The sequence below is a fragment of the Notamacropus eugenii genome, chromosome 5, assembly GCF_028372415.1.
Source record: "Notamacropus eugenii isolate mMacEug1 chromosome 5, mMacEug1.pri_v2, whole genome shotgun sequence".
Lineage (NCBI taxonomy): Eukaryota > Metazoa > Chordata > Mammalia > Diprotodontia > Macropodidae > Notamacropus > Notamacropus eugenii.
This window is the reverse complement of record NC_092876.1, coordinates 10448100-10468986: the sequence shown is the minus strand read 5'-3', so window position 1 is coordinate 10468986 and position 20887 is coordinate 10448100. Positions and strand designations below refer to the sequence as shown.

The 20887-nt window shown below is 40.5% G+C and overlaps 1 protein-coding gene and 1 long non-coding RNA gene across 2 annotated transcripts in view; both read right to left on the bottom strand.

Moving 5' to 3' along the window:
- The window catches only part of LOC140507324 (vomeronasal type-2 receptor 26-like), a 37343-nt gene extending 20464 nt beyond the window's left edge, over positions 1 to 16879 (bottom strand). Inside the window, exons 1-2 of the mRNA XM_072615438.1 lie at positions 16674 to 16879; positions 5309 to 5600 (exon numbers count right to left, since the gene is read on the bottom strand). Coding sequence (XP_072471539.1) covers positions 5309 to 5600; positions 16674 to 16879 — 498 coding nt within the window. The remainder of the gene's footprint in view (positions 1 to 5308; positions 5601 to 16673) is intronic.
- Positions 724 to 5007, bottom strand: LOC140503309 (uncharacterized). The gene is made up of 2 exons (XR_011966767.1): positions 4539 to 5007; positions 724 to 1785 (listed from the first exon to the last, which is right to left on the bottom strand). It is a non-coding gene; the product is annotated as an uncharacterized lncRNA (long non-coding RNA).
- Positions 16880 to 20887: the final 4008 nt, after the last annotated feature.

Genomic DNA, 20887 nt, shown 5'->3' with positions numbered 1-20887 from the left:
GCATGGTCCTGGGCAAGTCACTTGACTTCTCCATACATATGGCGTAGAGGAGACCTTGAGGTTAACAAGGATGTGACAGCAGAATTCAAGTGTCTATATAATGCCAAGCAAGAAGCCTGACTAAAATGAAACAAATACCATCAGAATGTTGGAAACCAGGTGAGGAACGTTCTTTTCCACAATAATGCCTGAGCCATAGGGCCACTGTCATCTGAAGCATGAGAGGGATTGTCATACTGGCAGTCATACCAATTAGGGGCTCTATAGAGTTATGAAATCCATTTTGACTGCCCTGTCTCAAAGTGTTAAACTAGGAGAAGGAAATTCCTTAGTGTAAATCCTGCCTGAACACTTCATAGCTTTGTGGCATCTCAGTGGCATAGTCTAAAAGAATGCTGGACCTGGAGACAGAGTGACATGAGTTCAAATTTTGCCTCAGTCAGTTACTTAGCTGAGTGACCCTGAGCAAGTCACTTAATTTCTCTCTGCTCCAATTTCTTCAACTGTAAAAAGGAGATTAATAATAGCACCCAACTCCCAGGGTGCTTTTAAGGTTCAAAAAATATATTTGTAAAGCCCTTACTATAGTGTGTAGCATTCCCTTCCATCTTGTGTAATGATAAAAGAAATGGGCTGCTATGATATCGGCATAGCACACCAAGAGGAGCAAGTCTTCATCCTCCTGTGGAGCTCGCAAGTAAAAGAATGAGGCGGGAGAGGGGGTCATGAAGCAACTCTGATTTATTCAAGCAAGCACTCTGATTATATAGTCTCTGCCAGCTAGCCCAATGAACCATGGTAACACACACAAACAAACCTGAAACTATAGTAATGAACACAAGCTGGAACTATAGTAACAAACACAAACCAGGGGTGGGGCTGTCCCTTCCAGCACCATCTTGTTCACCCTTCCCTGCACCAGACTCAGTTTACCTGATGTCCGTCAGTGTGGCATCCCAGATGGTGTGGCGGTCAGCGCCCCTTACAACTCCCCCTTTTTGTTTTAGACCCAATGACCTTCACGGGTTTATACATCTCTCAACTTGAATTGATTTTCAGTAAGCATCTTCATTGTATCTTTTACAGTTAGTAGGGCATATTTGAGACATGCTGGTATGAGACATATAACAATCAAGATAACAATACCTCCTGACAACAATGGACCTAGCCAATTAAACAATGAGGTGGAATGACCAAAAAGTTGCATCATGTCCGAAACAAAATTCTCAGGTATTAATTTTTTCATCCCCTGAGTATTTATATCCAATGCCAATTTTTCCAACAGTTTCATTTCGCTTGAAACTTTGGTGAGTGTTAAACCATGCAACTGAGCTCTTATTTCTTCCCAATTAAATTCAGTATCATTATACAATTTGTTCATCATGCAAAAATGACGATATCTATAATCACATCTTAAAGCCAATTGTGTTTCTATGGCCTGCAGTTCATCTCCAATAGCCATTACATCATTTTATAACATTAGAATGGCCTGATAGAATTCGTGATCCATCCTCAATTGTTCCCTAAATCCTACTGACACATATTTGTACAAACACCAAGGATAGCCCTTCACCAGTCCTGTAAAGTTGAAATGTCTACTAATGTCCAGAGGTCCAATACTGGTCCTCGGCCTGGCTCACTGTTAGAAGCAGTAAGATGCAGCTGACTAATTTCATGGCTCAGGTGTTGTAGTTTCTTCTTCTTTCTCTGGCAGAATCCCTGTGACTTCTTCCCGGTGCTGTACGACCCATAGTCTTTTCACTGGTACCCAGATCTCCTTGTCTCCTGTAAAGATACAAATGTAACCCTTGCCCCAAGTTAGTATGGTATGCGTTCTAGCAGTCAGTCTGAGCTGACCATGTATTTCATGGCAGATGTAAGACCATGCTCATCGAATTTTAAAAATTGATTGTATGAAGTGCTAATTTCAATTGATTAAAAAATTAAATGTGTATAGTGCCAGTGCCAATTTCCAAAAATTGATTGTGTACCATGAACCTGTGATTGTGTGCAGTGGACCTGGGTCCCAAAACTCCCCCTTTTTGTTTTTGGACATATTGTTTTATGGTGCAGTTCGCATGTTCTACTATGGCTTGTCCTGTGGGGTTATAGGGGATCCCAGTCACATGAGAGATTCCGAATTCTGAGAGGAATTTTTGGAAGGCCAAAGTAGCGTATGGTGGGCCATTGTCTGTCTTTAATAGTCGTGGGACGCCAAGGGTGGCAAAACATTGAAGCATATGCCTACACACATCCTTAACTGACTCTCTGATATGAAGCGTACTTCCTACATTTTTGGGCACAGTGTGGTTGGTCTCCTTCTAAAAGTTGATCTATTTCCCTGGCCCTGAAATCTCTTTCTCTCCTCTTAGTTGATTCTACAATCCCTCTTGTAATGTCCTATTTGTTCACATGGAAAGCATCTCACCTTTGGTCTAGCCAGTTTCAACCTTAAGCTTAGCAATATGCTCCTTCAGAGTCCTATTCATCCTTTCTACCTGGCCTAAATTCTGGGGTCCAAGTACATGTACTCAAGCACTCCACCCTGTCTCCCTTTAAGCAGATGGGACCCAAAATATTTTGGGATAAGGGATGAAGGTCTCGGCTTCTGAAACTGCTTCCTGCTGAGACTGGACATAGAACTGACCCTGCCTCACAGGGTCCCAGCATTGGAGGGGTTAGGTCTTTAACCAGTATGAGGAACTTGACGATTACAATTCTCAAGAAAGGGATGTCTCTCCACCTGGTGGAGGGAGGCAACTTACAAAAACTGAAGCACAATTTTTATACCCTAACACAGAGAATCCAACTTAATTGCTCATGTGGAGATTTGAGTAACTTTTGGGTACCTTCCAAGTTTCAGCTACAGCTACAGCCCATAGCACTTTCACAAAGAAAGCTGGTAGCTGGTAAGGAGGGGAAAACCAACCGACCATCCACAAGCCCTGGATACCTGAAACTCAGGTATCCAAGGAGAGAGAACTTATGGAAGAGAAATTTTATTTAGCCACTATGCAAGTACTCTGCAAAGTATCATAAATTTTCTCACAAATGAATAGATGATAACAAACCAGATTCTTAGGTATTAAAGAATTTCTAAATATAAAACATCTTTGATTCTGTTTGAATTCAGATAGGAGTGAAATTTTCCAATCATGCAGTATCTGTATTATAGCCAGACTCAGGAACAGTCAGGTGAGAAACATTCCTTTATAAAAGGACACAGTAGGGAAACTGACCAGGAGGATCCCATCCTAGATTGAGTCTAGAATTGTCCCCTCGTTGTTTCCTCTCCAGATACAAATTTCACCTGATAACAGTACAGGATGAAGGATCACAGTCTCTCTGAGTAACTTGTGGCATATCCTTTCAGATACTGATTTAATGCAGACAACTATACCCAAATTTAAACAAACTTAAACAAAAATATTTATGGTCCCAAATGCTTTTACCTTAAACAGCAAATTTCACTAATCCCAACTTAAAGTCAAATACAGTTATTTGTATTCCCATGGAGTTGAAATAAGCAATGAAGATTAACAGGACTCACATACATAAGAGATTTCATTTAAGATCCTTCCTTCTCAAATTTAAAACTTGTCCTGATATAAAAGCCAATTGTTACAACTTTTGAGCAAGTCACATTCATTGTTTATGAATTATACAAGCCAAACAATTTTCTTAGGACTGATGACCGTGTCCACATGAAAGGAGCCTTGGCAGTTTTACAAAATAAAAAGAATTGGCATGGATCCCATGCCTGCCAACCCCAAACATATAGGAGGACTGTCCTGAATGGGCAGAACCAGTCTAAATAAATTATTACTCCATTCATTTCTTTCCACACATAGTAATCAATTAACAATTTTAGGTTTAGCATTAACACAGCAGCTTTTTAGCTGTAACTTTTTTAACAGGCAAAGGTGAAAATACCTGGTTTTCTAAATAATATAACTTTTCCAACATCTTTTAGTTTCAACAAAATTCAGATTACAAATTGCTTTCTCTAACACCATTTCTGGATTATAGAGTAAAATAAAAATCTTGATGGTTCTAACTTTTACTCAAGAAAATTTCACATCTGTGGCCACTCCTTAAAAATGTTTTTGAAAGAAAAAGTTGTGAAACTGCAAGTGGAAGAAAGGGAAACTCTGGAATAAAGTCCAGTGGCTCCTAGTTTCCTCCTTTCCACCTGGGAGTTTCAAAGCTTTATCTCTGAGATGTCTTTTTTCTTTTCTTAGTAGCTTTCTCAGTTTATCAGTTAGCTCTTTAACACTGTCCTGCAAATCCTGCACCATCTGTCTGTTCTTCCATCTCTCTTCTAAGTTTGGATATATGGGTTCTGGCTGCCTTTCTGGGCTATTGTCCCTTGTACTACCCTCTGACTCTGACAGGGCTGTCTGTGAGGATGTGATGAATGTTCTCATTTGCACTGCCTTGCCACCATCTTCTATGAACACATTCTTCAGCATGTTATATAGAAAGAATGTGTACTGACTCAACTTTTGTGAGCTTTGCCCCATTTCAATCTTACTCACAGTTACACCTCTTCTCACCAAGCTGAATGTGCACGTCTTCTCCTGCGTCCGCTTCTCGGATCGGCTTCCCGGAGAAACTCGGTGAGGAAGACAAGCTACGGTTTTCTCTCGTGCTCAGGTATTGGCTTTTGACCCTATCCTGATAGCTCCTGTACACTGTCTAGGCTTCTGGAGAGCCTGACTCACTTGGGGGGCTCCTGAGGGACCTGACTCCCTCGGCTGAGTTTCTTGAGGGACCTGACTCCCTTGGCTGAGTTTCTTGAGGGACCTAACTCCCTTGTCTGAGCTTCCTGCTCCTTCCCCCTGCTTGTGGCCCCAGCTTGGGCATCAAGTTGCTAATGGCCCCAGTTTGGGTGCCAAGTTGCTATGGTGACGGCACAGCTTACCGAGAGGAACAAGTCTTATGCCTGACCAGCAGGCTGCTCGTCCTCCTGTGGAGCTTGCAAGTAAAAGAATGAGGCAGGAGAGCGGGTCACGAAGCAACTCCGATTTATTCAAGCAAGCACTCTGATTATATAGTCTCTGCCAGCCAGCCCAATGAACCATGCATGGTAACACACACAAACAAACCTGAAACTATAGTAATGAACACAAGCTGGAACTATAGTAACAAACACAAACCAGGGGTGGGGCCATCCCTTCCAGCACCATCTTGTTCACCCTTCCCTGCACCAGACTCAGTTTACCTGATGTCCGTCAGTGTGGCATCCCAGATGGCATGGTGGTCAGCACCCCTTACAATGGGCTACAGATGGCAGAGTCATATCTACCTGTGGTATTCTGTAGAGCTCCAGAAGGGTCCCAATTTGGACAGAAAGAACAGATGTGGCTCCTCCAACAACAGCCATGGACTTGTCCAGCCTCTGACAACTATAATTTGGAATGGTGGGATCCTGTCCTGAAAGCCACCTCAGGGAGCTCTCCAAGGTCCTGGCATCACTATGGTAGGTGTTGTAGATATGAAATCCCAGAGTAGTATTAGGGAGCAGCCAGCGGTCTCTGTTGATCTCCTCCACAGCAAACATCAGGGCCAGGACCTGCTGGTAATTTTTGTGTAGCCACCTGTAGAGTGTGGGGAGAAGATCAGAAGCAAGGAACAAATGCTAGGGAGTCCATAGGCTTGAAGAAGCCAAACCTAGCTATGCTAAGTTCAAACCAGTAGGGACAGGGCACAGGCAGCTTGGTTTGTGGATCACAATACCGCATTGTCACATGACCTACACCCCTGCATGGTCCACCTGTCTGAAATTTGGAGTGTGGGTGAGGGAAAAGGAGATTGTCCAGAATTCTTAACCAGGCTGACTACCCGGCATACCCCTCCTGTTCACTTCTACCTCCTGGTCTCTTTACCTCCCTTCCAGGAAGAAAGAGGTCATGCAAGTTCCTTCATGGTTAGAGGCTTTCTTTTAAGATTATCTCCCATTTATAATGTATATTATTTGGATTTACATAGGTGTTTGAATGTAATGTCATCCATTAGAACATTAACTACTAAAGCACATGGACCATATTTTTGCCTTCTTTTGTATCCTTAACACTCAGTGGAGAGTCTGATGAGTAGCAAGCATTTTATGATTGATGACTGATTCCCTAAACTGAGATACTCAGTCATCTCATTCATCAGGTGTGAACTGATCAGTTACTATGTTAAATATACTGTACAAATAAAAATGGTTCTCTGGCCTCAGTCTCACATTATCATCTAGGAGATATACACATAAATAACCCCATTCTTAGACAATGATTAATGCCACATTCCTAGTACTATACATGCTAGCAGTTCAGGGAAGAGAGATGTATCCACTGGTTCAGGATCTTCTCTCAAGAGGGCACTTTTACTCCTTTAGGGAAATCCTCCCAGGAAAGATAAGCTATTGCAAATGTATGTCTTGCTAGTTCATGACAACCTGATTTCATTCGACAAAGTTATTTTGGTAGTTTTATCTACCAAACCCTAATAATATTAGGGCCTCAGTCTAGAAGACCTAATTACAAGAGCATACTCACTCAGCTCCATGAGGCTGGGACCAATTGTTGTGCTTTCAGTCTATCTGAAGCCTCATTTTGGGGGGTTTCTGTCTAACATACAGTCATATTTTCTTGTATACTTCCCTTAGAATCCATTTCTGACACAATGCCCAATTTATTGCTTGATACCTGCAATGGATCCTTCCTTTGGCTGGTGCTTGCTCTGAACTTCTGTTAGATGGTATGAGAATGGGCATTATTTTGAAAAGGGTGCTTCTTACTTCTGGCCCTTTATAACAGAGAGATTACTGTTGACACTACCCTACCAAGGCCTGGTCAAACTTTATATAACTTTTACAAAGGAAAACTTTGGTCTCTGCTCATTTGACTTTCTCTTTCTCTTATCCCTCTTCCTGTTTTTTCAGCCCCTGAGAGAAACCAGAGAAATGTCCTGTGTATTGTTAAACTGTCACATTGTTAAATGTGACAGAAAGAGAAATGCAGAGAGGGACTTTTGTATAGGTGTGAGATCTAGAGTTCTAGTAAGCTACTGAGGGAAGAGGAAGGATGTTATAAATGGTCATATTCAGGACATTTAATGGCTCAGATGACGTCAATGTGGGAAGGCACATAACCACATCCCCTCATTTCTAAGTTTTATGTGTCACTAGAGAGATAGCAAGGTTTTCTGTATAAGGTATCCTAAACCATAGTTATCTCAACCCAACATACAGCAGGCTTTATAGTCTCTTTAAGAGAGCCAATGATAGGCCATTCATGCTGCCCTTCTTGCCCTATCCAATGATTTCTCAATGTAGATACACTTTCATCACCAACCTTCAGTCTGGTTCACACCAAATGCTCCAGGGGCCTCCTGGGCTTTCAGAATAACACCATGGCCAGTGCCTGTAACAGTAAGCACCCCAACATACACAGGGGACCTGCTACCACAGGTTCTTAGATCTGCATTCATAAAAGGAAATGCAACTTTTGAGGGGTTAACAATCACTTTAATCAAACACATGTATCATTCATTTAACCAAGAACATATATCATTCACCTAGTTGAGAGGTTCAGCACCATGAACTTCAAAGAAAATACAGAGAAATCAAAGATCAAGAGACATGGCTTCCTCTGCCTGAATTCAACAGACTCGTCCATTTGTCTGACCATAGTTACCACAGAGGGAATCACCAACATCTGGGTTTAAAAAGCCAGGGGCTCCTTTAATAGTTTTCCAGAGTCCTCATCTGTCCAAACAAATACTTCCAGTCAGTAAGCCCCAAAGTAAAACTTCAACTCAGAGTATTTATACCTTTCTTAGAGGCAGATGGCATCACAACCCTTGAGAACCAGTGCCTCATTAACAAAAGGCATGGGCCTTCCCACAAATCTTCCCTAATCAAACTTCCCTTAATGGGCAGGCCCATTAATGGATGGGAGAGACCTTTAGTCACATTAAAATAATTAACAATGCAAATACATATACTGTTTCCAGTTAAAGAAACTCTTGTTTCTATACTCCTTGTAAAGACTCTTGATTGATAAAGGCAAGATTCAATAAGAGGCATGTGATTATACTAAAACAAAAATAGCAAAAGATCCTATTTTGTTTACCTCACAGTGACTCAAGAACAACAAATTCCCAACCTGTCCAGCCTTTGTCACACAAAACCCTAACTGATCCATTCTAATCTAAGGACACATTGTAGATCTAAGAACCCAAACCCAGAAAACTTCTCTTTTCAGAAAGTTCCAGAACATTAGAGTATGTCTGTAACTAAACACATATAATTATGGCAATCGATGGAGCCCCTCACCCCATGATCCACCTGACTGAGGCATTTTCCCCAAGGTGAACCTGAATCTTTACCCCTTCAAGAGAGAAACCCCTTGCTTAGAAGGACTACCAAGTCCAAAAACTTTATCTTGGTTCCCTCATGTATGCCATATCTGGAACTGAAAAATGATAATATTCAGAATTTGAGCAATTTTGATTTGAAAAAGACCTCAAAGTCCATTTGATCCAACTCCTATAAAAAAATCTCTCCAGGAAACCAAGATGGCAAAGTAGAAGCAGAGACTTCCTAGAGCTCTCCCCCCAAACCTAGCCAATATCTGTAAAAAATTACTCTAAACTAATTCTGGAGCTGCAGAACCCACAGAGTGAAGGAGTGAAGCAAATCTCCAGGCATAGGCAGTCTAGAAGGTCAACAGGAAGCATCTATCATGCTGCCCTGGAAGCAGAGTGCAGTACAGTGTGGGCTGCACCAGCACAGATGGGACCTGAACAGGTTTGGGGGTGGGGGAGATGAATCTGTGGCACCTGTGGCTATTTCCAGACTTCACAACCCCAAAACACTGAGGACTAATTGGAAGGTAAATGTAAAAACCTGTCTGACCTGTGTGACAGAGTAGAGTGATCCAGTCCTAGTCTCAGGGTGTAGAGGGGGTAGAAGAACCCCCAGAAGCAGGGTCAGAGGCAGCAGCTATTTCTAGAGCTCTAGGCCCACAGATTGTGGGGGGATAGAGTGGTTGACAGCACAGCTTCCTACCCCCACTGAAAGCAGAGAAATACCTTGACAAAGAGTTCAAAAGTCAAGTAATTGGTTGGGAAAATGAGCAAAACCTGGAAAAAGAATCAGACTATAGAATCTTACTTTGGTGACAAGGAAGACCAAAATATACAAACAAAAGAAGGCAACATAATCAAAGCTCCTGCATCCGTCACCTCCAAGAAAAATATGAATTGGTCTCAGGCCACAAAAGAGCTCAAAAAGGATGTTGAAAGTCAAGTAAGAGAAGTAGAGCAAAAGTTGGGAAGAGAAATGAGAGTGATGCAAGAAAATCATGAAAAACAAGTGAATGTTGAAAACTAAAAATAAATCATTTTTTAAAAAAATATGCCTGCAACATTCATAATTATTGATAATCTAGTATTTGCTTGAATGTTTCCAATTTATGGGCATTCATCATCTCCCATGATACCTTTTACATTCCTCATTGTTATTAATGTTTTCCTTATCCCAAGACTTATTTTGTACTACTTCCACCTATTTCCCTTTGGAACTAAATAAAACAATCAGATTTCTCATCCAAGTGCCAGTCTTTTAGAAATCTAATGGAACAGCCTCGAGACCCTTCTCTGTCCTAGTCATCCTCCTATGGAAATTCCCCAGATAAATACTTCCTTTTAAAATTATAGCATCCAGAAATGAACAGCATATTTTAAACGCAATATGATCATGTCACAATACATTCAGGCAATCATCTTTCTAGTCTTGGACACTATTACTTTCTTAATGTGGCTTAAGGTTGCATTACCCTCTTTGACTGCCATATCACATTCTGATTGACCACCTTATTCACATCAAATTGGGAAAATAAATGAAAAGCATGAAGAACAATGCTGTTGATTTGTGGAGTAACAGTTACATCCACTCATTGATGGAAGATTTTCAAGCCAGTAGAATCTTCTTAGAAAATAATATTATTAATATATTCCCAATTAACAAAAATGGCTATAATCATTGACCAAAAATTCCATTGTCTGGAATATGCTTAGAGAATGTTATCAAAAGAAAAAAAGAAACAAACAAAATGATTGCTTTGTTTATAGCAAAATTATTTGTATTTAACAATAAAAAAGACCCCAGAAGTCACTTAAATGTCCAACAAGAAGTAATAGTTACATAAATTAGAGATACGTTAATAGGACAGAGTCACCATGGTGTTGTGGAATGGTATCAAACTCAAATAGAAATGCAGGCCACCAAATCATATAGAAGGATCCCTGCAGGTTGCATATTGACTCATAGAATATCTATATTTTGTTTCATTTGTCTTCTTAAAGATTTCCCAAATACATGTTTATCTGGTTTGTGTGGCAATTCGGCATATGGCCAATGGGGCCTTTAGCCTATGAGTTTAACCGTTCTAGTATAGTGTACAGGAAGCCAGCTTCCACATCAAGATAACCTCATCTCAATCCTACCTGTGATACATAATGCCTAATGGATTCTGATCAAGTCAGCTAACATGGTCATGTACTGAGGCAATTCTCCAAAACTGTAAGAAACAACAGTTCTGATAGAGTGAACTTTCTCACTGGATGCTCCTTATACTATCACATTTATGTAATATACTCAAACATACATTCACGTACATGCATAAATATACTCATGTGTATATATTTGCTTCTTCATGCTTTTCTAATATATATGTATAAACTATATATGTGTGTGAACATTATAAGAAAATAAAGATGAACAATTGTGAAAAAGCATCAAAGTAGCCTTAGAAAAATATTGTGAAACAGAAAAACAGAAAGGAAGCAGTAAAGTATATACTAACTACAATCTCAAAATACTAGAAAATGAACGAAAAATAAGGAATGAATCCTGACAGGGACTGAGAGCAGCTGACCGAAAACTTCTTTTGACATTTGGGGGAAGCAATGAAATTTGGTTATTTAAATATAAGCAGTTATCAAATACTGCTCATTTTCGTATTGCTTTTTAATATCATATTTATTGTCAAACATTGTCAGCAGTTAAGGAAACATCAAACAGAATACATAAAGGCAATCAGGAATAAATGCATTCAATTTTAGAATTTGAATCAATTCAATGAATGAAAAGAGAAATATGGAGAGCATAAGGAAAATGACAGAAAAACACAAATCATCTTGCAGAAACAGGCCAACCAAAGGGGAGGGTCTAATTATTTCCTACTAATGAGATGCAACATGGCCTTCGTCAGGAAATCTTCAAGGCAGGAAGTCAGGGTTTGGTGTTAGGAAGATCAGCAGTTGAGCTTTGCGTTTGAGATATTAGCATGTGCAACACCAGCTTAACAAGTATCTCTTAACAGAGGCTAGAGATGCTGTTACTATATCTTTAAGAAGCTGTAGACTATTGAGAGACTGATAATTTAACTTTATGTATGGAGAAACTGTTACCTTTTACAGTAGAAGGAGAACTGGGTGAGGAAGAAAGAGAAAGAGGATGGAGAGAACTTAATCCTGAAAAGCTATGTAATTATACCCTGTGAGGGAATATTGCATGTAGAATTTTTGAAAAACATCATCTGCTCTCCTCAGAATGGTGATTGGTGAGTATATGTACCAAAAACAGAAAAGATGGCAACTGTAGTGATGTGACAAATGTGCCTTTTGCTATGGTTGTTCTCAAAGCTGATATAAATAATTTTTGAATTTTGTTACCCTCTTAGTAGTACAGATGGTAACATTAGTGTTTAAGTCTGAGAGACTAGGGATTTTGAGATGAAACATACACATGTATAATATAGTCTAAATACATTTATACATATCAAGAGAGAGAGAAAGAAAGAGACAGAGACAGAGACAGAGAGAGGAGGGAGGGAAGAAGTGAGTGATGAATTATAGAGAATTTATTTCCCTAGTTTATTATATAAATTAAATAGACAATATTTGAAAAACTGGGGTGAGGAATCAGATCTGTTTGTTAATTAAAGACTATAATTTTAGTAATTGGCAAGGAAATATAAAGACACACCTTTGAATTACTTTAAAACTCAGGATTCTTAGAATGATCAAGGTCCCACGTCAAGGAGGGCAGCTAGGTGACACAGTGGATAGAGTTCCAGGCCTGAAATCAAGGAGATTCATCTTTCTGAATTCAAATCTGGCCTCAGCTGTATAACCCTTGGGATAGTCACTTTTCTTGTTTACCAAAGTGGCCTCATTTTTAAAATGTTCTGGAGGAGAAAATGGCATATTATTCAAGTATCTTTACTAAGAAAACCCTAACTGGGATCATGAAGAGGCAGGCATGACTCTAAACAATTAGACTGCAGCCAAGGCAAGGATACATTTCAGGTGAAACTCTTCCTGTCCATTGAGGTCATACATGAACTGGTCAGCCTTCAACCCTTGCTATATATCTAGTGTTAACAGTTCTATTGAAGATACCATCATTGTTCAAGTTACTCAGGTTTGTGAATACTGTAATCTTGATCCTCACTCTTACTCATTGAATGACCTGTCAAATTGATTCTACACCCTCAACACTCCTGGACTCCATCCCCTTCTGTCAATTCACTCCACAGCCTCCCTAGTGCAGGATTTAATAACCTCTTGCTGTTATATTGTGTTATTCTGGTATATTGCTGTTAGAATCTCCCAATTGATGTCCTAGTGTCTAGTCCATCACCTCTTTGCTCCATCTTTCATAGAGGAGACGTTGGATCAGGTCACTTCCCTGTTCAACAAGCTTCACTGGTTTCCCATTGCCTCTAAAATCAAAGACAAAGGCCTCTATCTGGCATTGAAAACCCCATGCAATCTGGGCCCAGTCTATCTTTCCAGGCTGATGACATATTAGCCCTCTCATGCACTCTCATTGCAACCAAAATTGCTTCCTGGATGTTTGCCTCACATGACATTACATGCATTTGTCACCAGGCATGGAATTTTCTTTGTCCTCATCTCTGCCTCGTGGAACTCATGATTCACATGTAATCTCAGCTTCCATGGCCACCTCCTCCCACTAGAGTCCTTCCTTGATGATTCCAGTTGTTTTATCTTCCATTGCTTTTTTATTTGCCTTGTGTCTTCTATTTACTTATCTTTGAATACATTTTGTCCTTCCCATCTACCCAGTCCCAGGTCCTTTCTTCAAGAGACTAGACCTTGGGTGTTTCCAGTGTATCCTCAGTGCCTATCAGAATGTCTGGCACACAGTAATAACAGTAATATCTAACATTTAAATAGCACTTCTTTACTACCCACTCAACTAAGTACTTTTTACAAATATTATCTCATTTTATCCTCACGTACCATAGAGATAACTGCTATCTCTATTTTACATAGGAGGAAACTGAGGCAAACAGAAATTAAATGACTTCCCAGGGTCACCAGCTAATATGTGCCTGGGACCAGATTTGAACTCTGTTTTTCCTGAATCTAGGCCCAGAAATCGATTCACTACATCACCTAACTGCCCTTAATATGTGCATAATTTAGCCTTGTTGATGGAAATATAACTTTCCAGAGCCCTGGGCAACTCACTAAATACAGAAGAGTTGCTCTTTGGCATCAGTAGATTTTTCTACCATCAGTTCCTTATTTTATTGAAATCATATGCCATACCATGATTTGACATTTCCCAATGAAGCCCAACACTCTAAACACATACATACACACACACACACACACACACACACACACACGTCACATCCTAGTATCAGTAGTCTACAGTGACCTCACAGTGACTTGGGGAGGTAGCCCCAAGGAAGTATTCTTGCCTTTCTTAACTTAGCCTCCCCTTTCTGAGACTGCATGTGATTGGTCATGTAAATGTGCCTTCATAGAAGTTCCATGCCTGCTGAATCATCCTGCATTTTCCCATCAGGGAAAGAACAGGCAAGCTCTGTTCTCCAACACAAAGCTTCAAACAAGTGCCCAGACAGACAGCACAAATAAGTATAGATCCAGAGAAAGGTCAGGCACATGACAACCAGACCAGTTGAAGGCAAGGGAAGTGATTCTGTGCCAAGATGCAAGTTCATACAAAGAGAAAGCACAAATCTCTTGGCACCTGTGAAAAGTTAAAATATAGATTCCAAAACAAGATCATGATGCCAAAGTTCGAGAGGACCTAAGAGACCATTTCATCTATCTCCTTCATTTAACCTTAATAGTCAGAATGTATGTGGCATTTTCGGCATTTTGTACATAATTTCTCATTTGATCCTCACAACATCTCTGGGAGTTAGGCACTATTATTATGCCCATTTTACAGATGAGGAATCAGACCTGAGAAAGACTTAGTGACACTTCTAGGACTGAACAAGTCCTAAGTTTCCAAAGCCAGATTTAAAGCCAGGTCTCCATGACTCCAAGTGTAATATTCTGTCTACTCACTATCCCTCTTCCTGTCTGATGAGGAAGCTGAGGCCCAGCATGGTGAAGGGCTTGGTCAAAATCACCCAAGTAATGAGGATCAAAGGCAGATTTTGAACCCAGGTCCTCTGATTTTTAGCCAGTGCACTTCTCCAAGCTGCCTCCTCAGAATAGACTTTGACCATCCATCTCTGATGCTCCTGTTTGCTGTGACTCAGAGAAGAACCTTGGATAGAAAACTGTTTGGGGAGCTCATGTAGGGAGCACAAATGACAAGAAGACTAGCTACTGTGCCCAGTAGCCTTGGTTGTGTCCCCACAGCACACATGGAGCCAGTGCATCTCACAAGTGTCATTGGTGACAAAGGAGAATCTGATGGGACAATCAGTCCACCCTATAGTGGAGGACTGTGCACGCAGCCTTCTCTAATGAACTGGGAGGGAAGCCATCTTCATTTTATCCTCTTAAGTGAAAGAAGACACTTAGTTCCACTATTACTCACCCTCTCCTCTTTTTTCTCAACCTGTACTTATTCAGTATTTGCTAAGCAGCAATGTATCTTTGAAAGGTCACTGCTCTAAGTGTCAGAAAAGCATCACTTAGACGTTCAGTTACCTCATCTGTACAATAATGAGCAGGCTACCTGCCCACAGGGAATGCTTGGCAAGGTTTGAACTCAAATTATCCTTCCTCTAAGTTCAGCACTGTAGAAGGGAGACACTGCTGCTTGTCATGCTAGCTAGCCTCCTGTTTGAATTCAGTGTGTCAGGAATTTCCTCTGTGCCCTTCAACACCGACAGCATGGCAATCAGAGCACAGAATAAAGATGGACCTTGTCCTAGAGGCTAGGATCCAGAGAATGGGGTAAAGGACAAGCTCTTTCTACTTCTTAGACTTCAACTGGCCACAGGAAAGATTGAAATGGCAAAAAGAGTGCTCCTCCTAGTTTCTAAGTAAGGGAAATGATTTTTTTTAATGCATTCTATAAAGAAGGTGGAGTTTGTCAGAAATTTCCGGACTCTCCATATTTCCTCTACAGACAGAAAATCACCATAAATGAATATAGAGCAGCAAAAATACAGGGTAACTGGACCTGAAGTCTGACCCCTTAAACGGGAAGGCAGGGACAGCTCTAAACCCCTGGTCAGCAGGCAGCGGTTTCAGAGACTGAGATCTTTACCCCTTATCCCAAAAGAATTTCAGTCCAATTGGTTTGAGGGGAAATGATGGGATACAGGCTTTGGAAACCTCCTTGTACTCTCCTTCAACCTTCCCATTTGATCTGGCAGTCACTGGAGGTTATAAGCTTTTCATTATCACTATGTCCAAATCTCTGCTACCTTGGATTGTCTCTGGTTACTTCTGACCCTTGATCCCATCAAAATCCCACTGGTTCCTGGCATCTGACCTCTAGTCACCCCAGACTACTTGGCCACCCCTAGATGCTTCCCACAATCTTTCTGTATATAAGAAACATCTTGACTTCATGAAGGTGCTTGGATTCATTCTGGCCCACTTGTTAATACAAGTTCCTTAACAGTCTACCCAATGTGGTGAATTTTTAATAAACCTTGTTTTCCTTTGGCTGAAAAAAAAATACAGGGGTAAAGTAGTTGTCCTCCTAAGATAACCTGAGAGGACCTCAGAAAAGAAAGGACCTCCAGGGGCTAAATTTTGGTCTGAGAGGAGTGTAAACACCAAGTCAGTTCCACTGAATTAGTTAATGGGAAGCAAATTAGAACTCAATAAATTTCAGCTCACTAATTTTTACCTCACAGCCTCAGGAATTTTTACCTCAAATACTTTTACTTCACACACTTTTATCAAAGAAAGGGTAGACAGCTGAGGGGGAGAAGGCTGAATGACCTCCCCTCTACCTCCTCCACACCTGCAGTTTCCAGAAGCCAGGCCTAGTGGTGCTGATCAGAAGTGATCCCAAACTATGGCCATGGGCAAGGAGGAGCTCAAGTCTGGTGAGTGTGGTACTGCAAGGTGAAAGAATATTTTCAGTACCGCATGACTGCAGTCCTACCTGTGGTTGAAGGGAGGAGGAGAAGAAAAGTCCCTGAGGTTGAGTCCCCAGACAGAATTCAGATGACAACAGTAAGAAAGATTAAAGCATAGGCCAACATTATCTACAGATTTTAAGGGTAGGTCAAAGGATGAGAAAGAGGCTAGAAAAGTCACAGATAAGAGGATAGGGAAAATCTCTGGGACCTGGAGAATGAGTTCTCAGGCTTGCTCCTCTGTTTTCTAAGGTGCCCAACCACCTCTCCACTTACTGGTGAGGATTACAGGCCTTGTGTGGATGCTCAGCTCCTGTGAACTTCTTCACTGCCATTAAGAACAGGGGGAAAAACCCACCAATGAGCAGGTCTCCATCTTTGTGGACACGTGGGTTGATCTGCTCAAAGCAGGGGAACTTTTCTTCCCTGACTAAAGAAGAAGGTATGTTGAGGAGCAGGAGGAGGGTCATCAGAAGGAACATTGGGGCCTGTGTCCTGAGCACTGCTCCAAACTCTGAGGCTGTGAGCAGGCAAGGGGTCCCTGCCTGAGTCACACTTTAATGGGAAATCTTTCTTTGTCTGATGGATGCCTTCTTGGGACAGATGCCCAGACACTTCTCTGCTTCTGACACTGGAGCAAACACAGCAGAAGTCCAGCTCCTGCCCAGGAACCAAACTGCATGAGTCAGGTTCAATTTATAATCCTAGTAAATAGGAGGGAGTATGTTCCCCATTTGGTGTACATATGTAGAGGAGCTCTAGGGAGCTTCACTGCCTGGGGTTCTACACCTGAGTCTGAGTATCTAAGGGAAAACCAAAAATAAAATATGTTTGGACATCTTCCCCCCACTTCCCAGCAAATCCCCATGGTAATCAGGCAGCCTGTTGCCTCACTGACACTTGCTGAGCCTTGGAAACTTGTGTGCGGTTGAGGCAGCAAAATTCCCAGAACTCAGAGAAGAACATGAGTTGGATCAGATGTGATCAGCCCTGATTCACTGAGAAGGAGAATGAGCTAATTGTCAGTAGGGGTGCCAGCCTCCTCAAGCAGGCTATAACTTTCTAAGAGTTAGGCAGCACATGTTGTCTGACTTCAGGGACTAAAAAGCCCCTCTTCAAAGCCTGTACATGAGTAAGTTATTCACACTAGGTCCAACTTCTCCTACCCTGCTGCCTGAGCCACATGCTGACCTGAGTATTACTTTCTTGGGTTTGTCCATGCTGATAATTTTCTGGGGTCAGTGTCACTTTCCCTCATAGAAGAAAAGCTCATTGAGGTCATAATCTTTCATGTGGGTCCTTTTATGTCCAGCAATTAGACCACAGTGTGGCTACAGTATACACCTAATCAATGCTCATTAAGTGACCTACTCTATACAGTCTTTCCTGTTTCCCACTTCCAAGTTTTCCACAAGTAGTGTCTTCCCCTCTTAAAGTTCCTTCTATCTACTTTCTCTACTCCGTGTGGATTTGGCACTGACATGGTTGTTCCAGGTCAATGGAATTATTGTTTGCACTATTAGAATGTGAGCTCCTTAAAGGATTGTGGTTGGGCTTTTCTTTCTTTGCCTTGGACTTGGTTGGCATACTGTCTGAAACATAGGAAGCTTGTACTTTTTGATTCTCATTTTGGCCCTTATGTCCCCAGCACATGCTCCAGTGCCTGGCATATGGAATGATTATTGGGTAGAACTCATTGAGCACTGAGTTACCTTTCAACTCTAAAATTAAGTGATTTTGTGATTTCTAAGAGCCATAATGTAGGAAGGATAGTGACAAGCTAGAGTGCCCAGACAATAGCTGGGATGCACAAGGACTTTGAGTTCTTTTCTCCTGAGGATCGTCTGCCCCAAATGGGTTGCAACACCATATGGGGTCATTTAACTCATTGCGGGGTTTATGAAAAATTTCTGAGCAAGTCGGTTAATAATGTCAGTGTATGCAGGTAATTCTCCATAACTGGAAGGAACAGAATAGTTATCTATCAATACTGGTAGACTGAATTCCCTCACTTGAAGTGCCTTATGCTATTAAATTATACTATTAAATACAATAAATGTAATATACTCACATATATGTTCACACATACATATATAAATAGATATGTGTGTATATTTCTGTATGATCATGTACATATATACATATGAATATTATGAGAATAGAAAGATGGACGATGATGACGAACTATCAAAAGAGCCTAGAAAACATTATAAAAACATAAAAAACTGAATTGCATGAAGTACAATCATAAAGTATTAGAAAGTGAATGGAAAAATAAGAAATGAATCCTGATGGGGACTTAGAGCAACTGACTAACTTTTGGGGAAGCACTGAAATTTCATTTTTTAAATGGAAGCCATTAAAAGATATTTCTCATTGTTTTGCTGCTAATTAATATTAAATTTATCATATAACTTTGTTATCAGTTTAGGAAACTTCAAAGAGAATTATATAAAGGTTACAGGGAATAAGTGCATTCAATTTTAGAATTTAATAATAAACGAAGAGACAAATATGGAAAACATAAAGAAAATGACAGAAAAACACAAACCATCTTTGAGGAACAGGGAGACAAAAGGGGAAGTATGGATTATTTCTTTGTAATGAGATGCAGTATGACCTTTTTCAGGGCTTAACTAGCATCTCTCACAGAGGCTAGAGATGTTATTATTATTGTATCTTTAAGAAACAACAGACTATTGAGAGACTGGCAGTTTAAGTGTATGTCTGGAGAGACTGTTACCTACTATAGTGCAAGAGAAAGACTGGATGAGGAATATAGAGAAAAAGGATGGAGAGAACTTTTATCCTGAAAAGCAGTTTTAATTATATATATTGAGGAAACAATTTATAGAGAATTTTGGAAAAACTTTAGCTGCTATCTTGAGAACAATGAATGGTGGGTATATTTCCCAAAACAGGGAAGACAGCAATTGCAATGATGTGACAAATGTGCTTTTCGTCATGATTGTTCTCACAGCTGATATAATATAAATAATTATTTATAAATTTATATTATTATATTACACTATTATTAAATGGTATAGGTAGTAATATTAGTATTTATGTAAGCCTAGAAGACCAGGGAGTTTGAGAGTATGCGTGCATATGCATAATAAAATAAACATTTATACATATTGGTACACATGTATGTACATATGTGTGTATATATGCATATGTATACATACCTATAAACACGTATGTATATACACACATATATATATATATACATATATACAAACATGTATATGAGGAGAAGAGAAAGAGAGAGGGAAGGAGGGAGGGAGAAAAAGATGAATTACTGCTTTGGAGAAATTATTTCACTAGTTAATTACATAAAATAATATTTAATAAACCAGGATAAGGATTCAGATCTATTTACTAATTAAGGAGAGAAAAGCTAGAATTTTAGTAAGGTAATGAAATATACACTATACCTTTAAATTACCTTAAAGCTAAGGATTCTTAGAATGATCAAGTGAAGTTGGGTAGTAGCTAGGTGACACAGTGGATAGAGTGCCAGGCCTGGAGTCAAGGAGATACATCTTGAATTCAAATCTAGCCTCAGATATTTACTTGCTGGGTTACAGTGAGTTAGTCACTTAATCTTGTTTACATCAGTGGCCTTATTTACAAAATGTGCTGGAGAAGAAAATGGAAAATCATTCCAGTACCTTTACCAGGAACACCCTAGGTTTAAAGGTTCAGACATGACTCAAAATGACTGAACAACAACTGAGTTGAGGAGATACTTCAAGTGAACCCCCTCCTGCTCATTGAGGCTGTGCAAGATCTGGCCAACCCTCAACCCTTGCAACATATCATGTTAATGTTTCTGTTGAAGATACAACCATTCTACTGGTTACTCAGGTTTGTGAACCAACAGTCACACTCTCTACTCCTGATGTCCACTTTTACTCACCCACTGAATGAGTTGTCAATTGATTCTACTTCCTCAACACTCCTGGAATCCATTATCTTCTGTTCATTCATACTACAACCCCCCTAGTGTAAGATTTAATAATGTCTTGCCTAGGTAGCCCAGGAAGCGTGGAGCACACAGAGTGCAGCCTGATGTGGCAAGGACAGGATCCTGAACATACTTCAGGGAGCCAACATTAGCAGCAGTTCCCAGATTGCTCAACCCACAAACACCACAGACAGCTTCAAAGGTCAGCAGAAGGGCTCCATCACCCAGGAGAGGGGAGCAAGATCTGGACATACCCTACAGGAGCCACTGCAGTGCAAGCTTCCATGTTTGGAGCCCCCCACCTAGAGCCCCTGAGGGCATTGAACAGCTGCTCTGAATCTCAGCCGTGAGTTGCAGTCCTGACAAAGAACTCAAGAGTCAAGTAAATGACTTGGAAAATGCCTAAAAAGGGGGAAAAGAATAAGACAATAGAAGGTTACTTTCTTGGCGAACAGGTATTTTCTTCCATCCTTTCAGATGAAGAGGAACAATTTAGGTCCTCAGATGAAGACCTAAAAGT